This window comes from Pleurodeles waltl, chromosome 8 (genome assembly GCF_031143425.1).
Source record: "Pleurodeles waltl isolate 20211129_DDA chromosome 8, aPleWal1.hap1.20221129, whole genome shotgun sequence".
NCBI classification, from domain to species: Eukaryota; Metazoa; Chordata; class Amphibia; order Caudata; family Salamandridae; genus Pleurodeles; species Pleurodeles waltl.
Genome location: NC_090447.1, coordinates 1440047622 through 1440060488, shown reverse-complemented (window position 1 = coordinate 1440060488; position 12867 = coordinate 1440047622). Strand labels below are relative to the sequence as shown.

The 12867-nt window shown below is 44.4% G+C and overlaps 1 protein-coding gene across 1 annotated transcript in view; it reads right to left on the bottom strand.

Moving 5' to 3' along the window:
* The window catches only part of FAM3B (FAM3 metabolism regulating signaling molecule B), a 272157-nt gene that overhangs the window by 50319 nt on the left and 208971 nt on the right, over positions 1-12867 (bottom strand). The window contains exon 5 of the mRNA XM_069202590.1: positions 6358-6408. Coding sequence (XP_069058691.1) covers positions 6358-6408 — 51 coding nt within the window. The remainder of the gene's footprint in view (positions 1-6357; positions 6409-12867) is intronic.

The following is a 12867-nucleotide window of genomic DNA, read 5'->3' as shown; positions in this document are numbered from 1 at the left end:
AGTTGTGAAGGTGGAAGGAGCAGAACAAATGAGTGACAGCTAGCCCACATCCTGATTTAATTGGGAGATTCCCAGGCATAAGGTTCCAAGCATCCCAGTAACTGCAAGAGGTCAGGATGTTGTCTTTTTGGCCTCGCCGAGCCACCAGAATGCCCACCCATCAGGAGATAACAGCCCACTGAATACTTAATGAGCGTTTTTATCAAGTGTACAATGACCCATCAGGCATTTTGGGCAGCAATATGGGAGAGGAGGAGTGTTGAGGCTTTGGGAGTGAGTTGGGGTGTGAGGACTGAAAGGAATTAAGTGCACCCTCTCAGTCACTGGACAAGGATGGGGTGATTGGAAGGCACTTGCCCAAGTAGTAGGGAGACTCACATTGTGGGCCTACAACATGGGAATGTCTATTAAAAGTTCAAAGACCTCTTAACTGCTATTGGCTCGCTCATAAATGGTGACTTTTGATCCTGCACCAATGACCAGATTTAAGAACCAGATTAGTCGATTGTCAAAGCATGTTCTAAAAAATACTGAAGGCCATGTAACTCTAAGGTAAACATGCATCAAATGGAGGATAAGACACATAAGATGGTGAGAAATTCCCCTATTTGTCAGAAAAAGTATATAAACCAGGGCAAAGTGAGGCAAGAAGGGACAGGGACAATTGAGCTAAGAAGACAAGCTACTGTAAAGAACACAAGTAGAATAGCACTTTGGAGTGATGAGAGACAGACTGAGGTAGAATAAGTAAGGCTGCAATCTGAAGTAAAGTCCTAAATAAGGGCGCGATTCACACAACTATCTTCGAGAAGTAGATGTGACTTCCTCCTAAAACTCAACAGAAAACCATAAATAAAGGCATGCCATTTCAGAAACATACATTTGTATATTGGAACAGACAGCACTGGGAAGGAAACCCAAACACTAAGCCAGAACAAGGGAGGTAATGAGGTGGCTGCAATTACATGTGGAAAGTAGTAGTTGGTATTGTTCTTTAATTATATATTACAGACTTAAGGACTCCTGTGAATTACAGACTAAAAGAATCATTCCTTCACGAGGAGTCTTTTGAAATATATATGAAGGCCTCATAAATCTCCAGGAATATAAAAAGGAAAGGGCAGTGAACCTGTCCACATCTGCTGTGTGTGATTAGCTTCCAACATGGATGTGATCACAGCCAGGTATTCACAAACACCCAGAGAAAAATCCTGGCTCAAATCCCCTTTTTAACAGACCTGATACTGATAATCACTTATCATAAAAACGGTATAAGTTATCAATAAAACAGACCTAAAATTATCTTGTTCCCACCTATTATAGTTATCACATTTTTCTCCTCTAGGTAGTCCCCTTTTAAAGTTACACATGTTAATGGTTAAGCAGAAATAGATTGCCTACTTGTTTAATGTCACTCTTCCTTGCATGCAATAATCAAGTAGGCTTCAATATATTCACAGTATTTATTTGAGCTTCGTTCTCTGTTCCAAAATAATTATTGGTGAGTTGTGAACAAGGTTTCATGACAACTACATTTCTTGTTTATTACTTTTGGCAAAGAACATAATTTCACAGACTGAAAATAAGTGAAAGCGCACCAGGCCACTTTCTGCTAATTGCTTATTCTAAAAGATTCAGCAAACCTGATAATGTTATATAAGTTAACAACACAGTGTTGAGAACTAGAAAGGAACTTTGAGCCAGGGGACAGGACACACCATGCACAACCACTTCACCTACTTTTGCTGAAGGCTAACAAGAGGCACATTCAAGCCTTTATTCGCTGAGGGACTATTAGTCTTCTCTCAAGCAGATACGAGGATTGTAGACTACACAATTTTATTGAACAATAACTTCACTATTTGAAACATTATTTTAAACTGGTATGAGATTGTGAACCAACTCTGAAATTTAAATTAGGCTTTTTCTGATGCAGAGTTTAGCTTGGTAAGTCATATTTATGAGGGTGGGATTGATGTACAGCTAAAACAGCCACAATGCTAGTATATTGCTTTGTGACTCCTTAGTTACAAGTCCCCTGCTGCTGAGAGAAAGACAGAGAGAGAGAGAGAGAGAGAGAGAGAGAGAGAGAGAGAGAGAGAGAGAGAGAAAGTTGATGAGTGCCTGGTTGGTGTGAATGGTCGTTTGGTTTGAGTGGGCTGAGCAGCAAAGATGCTGTGCCTGATGGGGCGTTACCTGTAACTAAGCTGAATAAACCTACATCATATAACCTACAGAGGATCCATCTTTAATTACAACACTTGTGATGACTGGAGAAAGAATCTACGCTTGGAAGGAAACTGAACAGAAACTGAACCTGCAGGAGAAACTAAAAGGAAGATTAAGAGAAAAGGAAATTTAAGCCTTAAGTGAAGAAAAACGCACTGGAAGCTCCACCAGTGTCTTTCTCATCAGACAGCCTGCAGTTAACAGATGTCTTGGGCATTTGATTGGCTTAATTTTAAAAGTGAATGCTGATTTATTGTGACTTTGGTGTCAACATGGTTAGAGTTGGCATATACCGCATTTCATCGCTTTGGCAAGACATGCCAGTGGGGTGTGAACTGCCAGCGCAGATTAACAAAGAATGCAGCATTTCTGATGTGAAGTTAACTGGCATCAGTCACTTGAGGAACTAAAGTGCAGCTTTATTGGCATTCATTGTGAGTATGAACCAGCACTGAACCAGCATTTTATAAACCATCACAGTGACGGTGTGCTTTGGGAGGGTTTAACCCCATTACGGTGAGAGTGCAGGCTGTTGTGTGAGGGTTATTTTTCAAGAAATGCACTTAACCGACATGTGTAATTAAGCTGCCCGCTATGGAAATGAGTAGGACTTACCTACATTGAGGCTCGAGCTGCATGTAACGACCGCTGTGCGTGAGGGCCAGCTTCTACTTAAGGTATACTCGCACTACAGACCGCACAACAGAGGTCATGCAGCATCTGGGAGCAATTGCCTATCGAAACCTGTGCGTGCAAGACACGCTCAATTTACCTTGGAAAATGGCGTGACACATCTGCGGCCATCTTCCTCAATTGGGATGTTTTCAATGTGCTACTATGGCCTATAAGGTGTACTATCACAAAGCACCGATCATCCGTTCATCAAGGTCAGAGGCAGCGGCTACTGTCTAGTCACTTTTCCATGAGAAAGGAGTACTGGGTGATGGGCACACCTTGGGACTTTGTGTCTATTATCATTTATTAGCAGCAAACTTAACAGTGAGGAATTTCTTACTAAAAACAAAATTGACATTTGTTTTCAACGAACTAGCAAATATACAGCTGACTGTCCAGTGTAAGCTACTCGATCAAAGAGTACAAACTTGTGTGCGAACTGTCCACCGAAAGGTGATGCATACATTGAAAATTTCTAAGTGTTCCTTAGACGCTAAAAGTGTCCAAGTGTTAAAGAGTGGAGAGAGCTTTCGGGTGAGAGGTCACTCACCGGAGACATCTTGGGGGTTATTACAACTTTGGAGGAGGTGTTAATCCGTCCCAAAAGTGACGGATATACCACCAGCCGTATTACGAGTCCATTATATCCTATGGAACTCGTAATACAGCTGGTGGTATATCTGTAACTTTACAGTCACTTTTGGGACGGATTAACACCTCCTCCAAAGTTGTAATAACCCCCTAAGTGTTAATGCTGGACATAATTCTGTGCCATCTATAGTGTGTTTATAATGTCATGGCAGTTTATTTCTGTGTGCTGTTCTTAATTTGCTGCTGTGTTTTAATTTTCTCCGTAAGTGTATTTTGTTTAATTCAAGCCTGGATTAACTGCATGTGTATATTTTTAGAATCCTCAGTATGTTAGTGTAAGGTTGGCCATACTGATTTTACTGTCTGAGAGTATGTTTATCTATGCTATGCTTAATTTGCTGCCTAAGTGGATTTGATGCAGTGTAAATTGTTAGATGCACAATATTTGTCGGAATGTTTTAATTTGAATTAACGTTGCGTTCCAGAGTCAAGTACCCTAGTTGTGCGTTGCAGGGTCATGTACCCTAATGTTGCGTTGCAGGGTAGTGTACCCTAATTTTGCATTGCAGGGCCGTGTACCCTAGTGTTGCAGGGTTGTGTACCCTAGTGTTGGGTTACAGGGTTGAGTACCCAAATGTTGCACTGCAGGTTTGAGTTTCCTAGTATTGCGTTGCAGGGTTGTGTACCCTAGTGTTGCATTGCAGGTTGAGTACCCTAATGTTGCATTGCAGGGCCGTGTACCCTAGTGTTGCAGGGTTGTGTACCCTAGTGTTGGGTTGCAGGGTTGAGTACCCAAATGTTGCACTGCAGGTTTGAGTATCCTAATATTGCGTTGCAGGGTTATGTACCTTAGTGTTGCATTGCAGGTTGAGTGCCCTAATGTTGCGTTGCATGGTTGTGTACCCTAATCTTGTGTTTCAGGGTTTAGTACAGTAGTGTTGCAGGGTTGTGTACCCTAGTGTTGCACTGCAGGGCTGTGTACCCTAATGTTGCGTTGCAGGGTTGAGTACCCTAGTGTGTGTTGCAGGGTCGTGTACCCTACTGTTGCTTTGCAGGGTCGCATTTATAGTATCTTGCAGAAGAGGATGAGTGTGGTGTTGTGTTGATAAATATGTTGCACCTCCTTGTTGCATTGTAAGTCCGCGTACCCTAGTGTTGTGTTGCAGGATTGAGTACCCGAATGTTGCATTGCAGGGCTGTGTACCCTAGTGTTGCAGGGCTGAGTACCCTCATGTGGCGTTGCAGGGTTTTACACCCTAGAGTTGCATTGCAGGGTTCAGTACTCTAGTGTGCGTTGCAGGGTCATGTACCCTAGTGTTGCGTTGCAGGGTTGAGTACCCATATGTTGAATTTATAGTGTGTGCAAAAGGAGGTGAGCGTAATTGAATTGCATTATGTGATTATTACTTTATCTGATATTTTAGGACTGTTTATCATTTATTTCCATGTTAAGTCCATTTATTTACTGATTTGTTCAGTTTGAATCTCTACTATCATCTATTGGTCCTTATGTTAAAGGACGATGTTACTTCCATTATTTGTTTTCTCTAAGGAGAGATGTGTTGTGATTTGAATTGTTGCCCTGCATTCTCTCCTTAATTACCAGTTCCCTGCTGTTCAGCCACTGTCTGTGTGAGATCACAAATGTTGATGAGTGCCTGGTTGGTGTGACTGGCCAGATGGTGATAGTGGGCTGAGCAGCAAGGATGCTGCACCTGGTGGCACATTGCCTGTAACTAAACTGAATAAACCTACATCATATAACCTACAGAAGATCCATCTTTAATTACAACACATTGTTTGTTGTTCACATTGCGGTTTGTTTGTATCTTAGTTGCAATTCATAGCGCATACAGTAGGACAGGATTTTAATTTTATAATAAATCTTTAAAATGTATCTCTTGTTTAGTCTTGTTCTTGAGTGTGCCTTTCTATCATGAAAGACTTTGGATTCAACCAATCATCCCTGTGATACTGCACAGAATTTATCATCCCTGAAACGCGTCTCACTCAAGTACTGCTCAGTGGGTTGCAATTTGGTGTAGTCCCATTGGATTTCTGATTTGAGTTTGGCACATTGAAAGATGTCCTTAGTGCAAAGGGGTCAAGAAAACTTAAGTTCCTGGCCTGAATTCTAGAAAACACATCACACTGAATTAAGCCATTTACAGTAAAGAACACCCATAAAAATTATATTTTAAATTGGGCAAATGTAGTTCATCTGAAGATGTAATTTATGTAGATGACAAACCCACTTCACAAACTATGTGTGGTGTGTGCTTTTTATTTTCTGCCTAGACACATATATTTAGTGCACAGTATCAGAAAGGTTAACTGTTGTGGGCAAGTTATTGTTTCTATTTTCACATTGCTTATTTCTTTATTACTTCATGCAAAGTATTACATGATATATACTGTGGATGTGCTGAAGTCAATTTCGGTTTCAAGTGCCATTAACTGACACTTACAAGATATGGGAAAATATTATCTCAATATAAAGGTTTAACTGATGTGCATGCTTATTTAGTGAAAGTAAGTTTTAAGTACAATGTGTATCAGTGTAGAACCTTAACATTATTTGTGTTAGTTTGTGAGTATTGATTTCAGTGAAACCAATCATTTAGAAATGAAGAATTGTATTTTATGTGCCATAACAATTTTGTAGTGTTGTTGATATTGGATCTCGTTTGCACAACAATGTAATTAAATATGAATAATCAAAAGGATACAAGTAAAAATGGAAGCTATCCAGGTGACTTGAATCATGCTCTTGTACACTGACAAACTGCTAAAGAACAAACAAATGAGTATTGTAAATACTTTTGAACACAGGATGTGATATTTATTATGCAAGAAATTTACCTCCATCATACATGTCAAAAACCTTAGTATCTACTGCCTTTCCTGTAGCATCTGAAAGAAAGAAAATCAAATGTGATTGTCAAAACTCTTTATATCAAGCAGCTGCACATAAAGTGAAATTAAATGTTTACAAACATGCATTCGTTGCTTACAGTTGGCCTGATGGGTTAAAGACGTGAAGTAAAAAGAGAATTACAACAGAATTGAAACAACAAATAGAAATAGAAAACAATGATGCAAAAGATGGTGTAAAAAGGACCTCGAGAAGGTCAGCATGGAAGGCGGTTTATGGGTGCAGTCTAATAAAATGGCGAAAACAACATGATATAAGGGGACAATAGTTAGGCTGAGGGTAAATTAGTTAGTGATAGGTTAGGAGATAATGTAATGGATTAATGTACAAGTTTCAAATGTAGTAGTAATATTTGGCTTTTTAACCTCTACATTTTTGTATTTTCCCCAGATATACATATTAGTTTCTACTTTTTTGAAAATGACTAGCTGTCATTCTATTTTGGTAAAGGCAATCAACTCAAAGTATGGCTAAAACAGCAAGATCTCTGTAGCTGTAGCTTCTTGCAGAGTCAAAGTTATGTCTGGGATTGTTAACAGGCCAATTATACCCTATTTTGTCTGTTTGCATCTATTTGTTATTAATTCTCTTTTTTTTCTCCCACATTTAAAGCGATGTATCTTTTCTCATTTGTATGCTAATGGCATATAACACAAAAACTCGTTCACCCCAACTTGTAAATCATATTTACTATGCAAGTATATCACCATCTCTATTTTTAAATCGCATTTTTAACAGAGGCTTCCAGATACCAACTTTCATCAGATAATAAATCCACAGTTTAAAGTTTCCAACTGTTTCAAAACAACACCTTGATCATAAAGATATAATATCACTTCATAGAAATATGTACACTAACTTGTCATGGAAAAACACTATGGGCCAGATTTACAAGAAACTGGAGCAGTGAGGTGCTGCGCCAAAATCAGCAGCGCCACGCTGCGCCAGTTTTGAAATGCAGGGCTACGCCGTATTTACAAGAATACGGCGCAGCCCTGCGTTTCCCCCTGAGCCGGCGCCAAATAAGCTGCCTACGCCAATGCAGGCATCCTTGCACCAAAGTGCAAGGGTGTCTGCGTTGAGGGAAGTGATTGTTTATGTGTAGGAAGGTACTGCTTCCTGCACATAAAATCATTCACAGAATTTTGCTTCTTCTATGTATGTTGCAGAATGCTGCACACATGGAAAAAGCTAAAAACATAGAGCAATACAAATACTCCTCCTCGATTTGCCATGCTAACGTCACCCTTGGGTGGCGTTAGTTTTTGGTACTGCCACAGATTTACAATTTCTCTGGGGCAGCGGCAAAAGCAATGGAACACCCACTGCACGCACCTCTAATGCAGGAAACTGCAGAGGGGCCCATATTTACAAGGAGGCGTAAAGCCACAGTGGCGTTACACCTCCTTTTAAATATGGAGAAGTGTTTAGCGCCACCGCAGCCTCGCAAAAAGTGACGCTACTGCGGCAATAGGGCCTTGTAAATCTGTCCTTATTTCTTTATACAAATGAGGCTGGTCCAATAGCTCAGTGAGTTAGAAACTTGGTGATGGCATCTTTGCTCAGCCCATCGATTACAAGTTCCATTCTCAACAGGGCCAGCCTACCCTTTCAACATTTTCAGATTGATGAACATAAACATAACATGCTTATTTGTAAAGGTGTGGGACATCTGGAGCTGAATAACAGATGTTTATTTTCACCCAATTATGTGGCACTCAGTTAGCGGCTTTGGAAGAATGAACGGCTGAGTGCACAGCTTGGAATTTGACCCTGTGACGAGGAAATCAAACACAGATTCTTGGAATAGAAGCAGGCCTGCAATACTAGTAACAGTTACATAACCACAGTAATGTGCAGGTTGAATCATTAGTTTACATATTAGAAAGAGTACTCTCTGTACGAAGTACAAGGAATTTTGCAAGTTGCTGTTGAGTTCTGTAATAATATATAGGAAAAAGGCGGAAGGCTGAGTTACTCTATAAGGTAACAGAAATCTGAGGAGACTTGCATTATACTTTTAACTTATGTCATATGCTATTTTATTCATTATAACAAGTGGTAACACCATTACTCTTCCATCAAAAAGCCAAACCCTTAGCTGCTAAGGCTCTTCCTGCCTCAGTGCTGAGCCCTGATATTTTGGGCACTTTGTGCTTAAGCCTTCATTATTTTTTCCACAAAAGGTATCCAGACCATATTTGTGTCTTTGTCCCCCATCCCCATTTTGGTAAATATACAGGAGTAGCAAACAGCAAAAACATAGCAAAATTGTGTTGTTTGTTGGCACAAAGGGAAATAGTGCTGTGGAAATAAGCATGTTTTTTTCCTAGAAATAGCCTTTCAGAGGGCTAGAGGGCAAGCAGGGGCTACTGGGCCCTACCATAAGAGTAGAGGCCTTTTATTCCTGATGTCCCAGGAACCGACCTTCTATGGGTCCTGTGCAACTGGGCCAAGTACCCCTTCAGCACTTGACTCGAAGGCATTCTGGAGCAAGCAGTCCAAGGCTCCCCTTAGGGTGAACACTGGCTCACAACTCAAAATACATAGCAACAATCACATTCTGTCTAGCTAAATACTCACTTTTATAAAAAAATAAATAAAAAAAAAAGAGAACTATTTTATTTTACCGCTAACAACACAATTGAAAATATGACATTTGACAAAGAACTACACAGTTCACCTGAGGTCAGGGCTCTAGTGTTTTGTAGGCAGTCCCCAGTGTCTCACTTCCTCCGCATTCCAGTGATCATGGTTACTCCCATTACAGTTTAGGCAACATGCAGCGTAAGCCCCACTATTAGTCCAAATCTCAAAAGTCCACTCCAACTCTGTATCAAAGTCAAAAGTATTCCAACCCCCACCAAGCATGCAAGTTCCGACAGACAGGCCCGAACTCAATCTCACCCACACCTGCAGCAACTGAACGTCTGGAGTTCCTGAGCGCTCTTCCCCTGTGGACACCGGAGCATCAACAGCTGGGTCAGGTGTGTTCACTGGGCAAAGCCCAGGCAGGCTGCACTCAACGATCCCAGAGTGCCTCACTTGCTGTTTTACTCCTGCAGCGACTGGAGGTTTTTTGTAATTCCTCCTAAGAAGGGTAAGTTTTCAGTCTGTCCCACAGTGGGGGGTGGGAGTTCCTCAGGCTGATCCCTCGTCCTGAGATAGGTGCACATGGGTTCCCATGTCTGCCTCACTGCTCCAGCAACGTGCCTGTTTAGGTCAGACTCCTTGCGCATCCTGGTGACCCCTCCTGGCATACGGTGTCACCGTATCTTCACTATACACTGGTACTGACTCGATCAGCACAATCAATCAATCAATCAAAGGATTTATAAAGCGCACTACTCACCTATTAGGGTCTCAACGCATTGGGGGGGGAGCTACTGGTTGAAAAGCCATGTCTTGAGGCGGTTCCTGAATGTCAGGTAGTTCTGGGTCTGGCGAAGGAGGAGCGGTAGGGAGTTCTAGGTCTTGGCGGCTAAGTGAGAAAAGGATCTTCCTCCGGCGGTGTTGCAGTGGATGGGGGGTACGGAGGCGAGGGCGAGGCTGGCAAAGCGAAGATAGCGGGTGGGGGTGTGGAAGGTGAGTCTGTTGTTGAGATAGGCTGGGCCTGTGTTGTGGAGGGCTTTGTGTGCGTGGGTGAGGAGTTTGAAGGTGATCCTCTGTGATACTGGTAGCCAGTGCAGGTCTCTGAGGTGGGGGGAGATGTGATTGCGGTGTGGGACGTCAAGAATGAGGTGGGCAGATGTGTTCTTGATTCTTTGCAGCTTCGTTTGGAGTTTGGCCGTAGTTCCTGCATATAGAGCATTTCCGTAGTCCAGTCGGCTGCTGACCAGGACGTGGGTGACAGTTTTCCTGGTTTTGACGGGAATCCACATGAAGATCTTGCGGAGCATGCAGAGAGTGTTGTAGCAGGAAGAGGAGATGGCGTTGACCTGCTGAGTCATGCTGAGTGTGGAGTCTAGGATGAATCCCAGGTTGCATGTGTGGGTGCGGTTCCTAGGGAGGTGGGCCACCAGGAGTCGTTCCATGCTGAGGGGTTGGTGCCAAAGATGAGGATCTCTGTCTTGTCTGTGTTTAGCTTGAGGCGGCTTGATTCCATCCAGCTGGCGATGGCGTGGAGTCCGTTGTGGAGGTTGTTCTTTGCAGTTGTAGGGTCATTCGTGAGGGAGAGGATCAGCTGGGTGTCGTCTGCATAGGATACTATGTTGATGTGGTGGGTTTGTGCGATGTTGGCGAGCGGGGCCATGTAGACGTTGAAGAGCGTAGGGCTGAGAGACGATCCCTGGGGGACGCCACAGATGATCTTGGAGGCTTCTGACAGGAACGGTGGAAGGCGGACTCTCTAGGTTCTGCTGGCGAGAAATGACGAGATCCAGTCAAGAGCCTTGTCACGGATTCCGGCGTTGTGGAGGCGTGTGCAGAGAGTGTAATGACATACAGTGTCGAAGACTGCAGAGAGGTCCAGGAGATTGAGTGCTTCTGTTTCCCCTTCGTCGAGCATGGTCCTAATGTCGTCTGTGGCAGAAATGAGTGCGGTCTAAGTGCTGTGATTTTTGCGGAATCCGGACTGGGAGGTGTCGAGTGCCTTGCTGTCTTCCAGGAACCGGGATAATTGCCCGTTCACGATTTTTTCAATTACCTTAGCTGGGAAGGGGAGGAGGGAGATCGGCTAGTAGTTCTTGGGGTCGTCTGGGTCTGCCTTGGGCTTCTTCAGCAGGGCGGTGACTTCTGCGTGTTTCCAGCTTTCTGGGAAGGTGGCTGACTCGAAGGAGCTATTGATGGTGTTGCAGAGGTGGGGAACGATGATGTTGCTTGCTTTATTGAAGATATGGTGTGGGCAGGGGTCCGATGGTGAACTGGAGTGGATGGAGGCCATGGTGTTGGCAGTGTCCTCTTTGTTGACGAGGGTCCAGGTGTGGAGGTAGGTGTTGCTCGGGGCATTGGGTTCGTGGGTGTCTGTAATCAGCTGGTGGGTCTGGGGTTTGAAGCTGTTGTGGATTTCTTCTATCTTTCAACGGAAATGGGTTGCAAGGGAGTTGGAGAACTCCTGTGATGGCGGGGGTTCGCTGGAGCAGGTCCTGGGGGCGGAGAGCTCTTTGATGATGCCGAAGAGCTCTTTACTGTTGTGAGTGTTTGTGTCAATGCGGTTTTTCAAGTGGGTCCTTTTGGTGGTGCGGATCAGCTGGTAATGTTTGCATATGGCATCCTTGAGTGTGATGTGGTTGGAGTTGGTAGGTTTGAGGCGCCATGTTTTCTCCATTCTGCGACATAACCGTTTGGAATCCAGTAGGTCTGGGGCGAACCAGCTGGCCTGACCTGGTTATGTGGAGGGTGTTAGGGTTTTTTTTTTTTGTGGTGCGAGGGTGTCAGCGCAGTCTTCTATCCAGCGATGGAGGTTGGTGGCGGCTGTGTTGGGGTCCGGGGTCCAGGGTCCCAGGGGGTGGGGCCTGGGCGAGGCTGGAGATCAGTTGTTCCATTGAAATTTTGCTCCAGTTGCATTGGGGGGTTGTGTGCGGTGGTGGTGAGTGACTGGTTTCTGGTAGGAGAAGTGGATGCAGCGGTGGTCTGTCCAGCTGATTTCAGTGGTGTGGTTGAAGGAGACGTGGCTGCTGGCTGAGAAGATGGGGTCGAGTGTGTGGCCTGCAGAGTGGGTGGCCGAGGTGACGAGTTGTTTGAGGCCGAGGTTTGTGAGGTTGTCCAGCAGGTTGGTGGTGTTGGTGTCGGTGTTGTTTTCTAGGTGGATCGCCGAGGAGGATATAGCCCGCAGAGTCGAGGGCGTTGGCACTGACAATGTCGGCGATGCCGTCACAGAATTGGGATCGGGGGCCCTGGGGTCTGTAGATCAGAGTTCCTTTGAGGGTGGTGTTGGCGTTGATGTGGATGTTGAAGTGGAAGTGCTCGGCGAGGTTAAGAGTGTCGTGGGTGCTGCTTGAGACTTTGATGGTGCTTTTGTGGACTATGGCGATTCCTCCTCCTGGTTTGTTGGTGCGGTGTCTTCTGGTGATTTTGTAGCCTTCAGGGATGGTTATGGCTATGTCGGGTTCTGAGGCCGAGTTTGTCCAGGTTTCTGTGAGGAAGGCGATGTCTGGTGAGGTTGAGGTCAGTAGGTCCCAGAGTTCAATTGCGAGTTTGTGGATGGATCGGGTGTTGAGTAGGATGCAGCTGAGGTGGTTGTCAGTGGTTCTGTCGTGGTGCTTTACGGTACAGGCGAAGCGGGCGGCTTGGCAGGAGAAGGGTCCCTTGGTGTTCTTTGGGGAGGACTGAAAGCAGGTGGAGAGGCGTCCTGTATTGAGGGCGTGGAGGTCACTGGCAGTATAACGGCATACGGAGGTGCGGGAGCCTTGCGGGCCAGGGGGAGTGGGGCTGGGTGCGGTCCAGGCACGGACGGGCGCAGACAGGCTTGCCCCTGGCACACCTCTGGCACGCCCGCT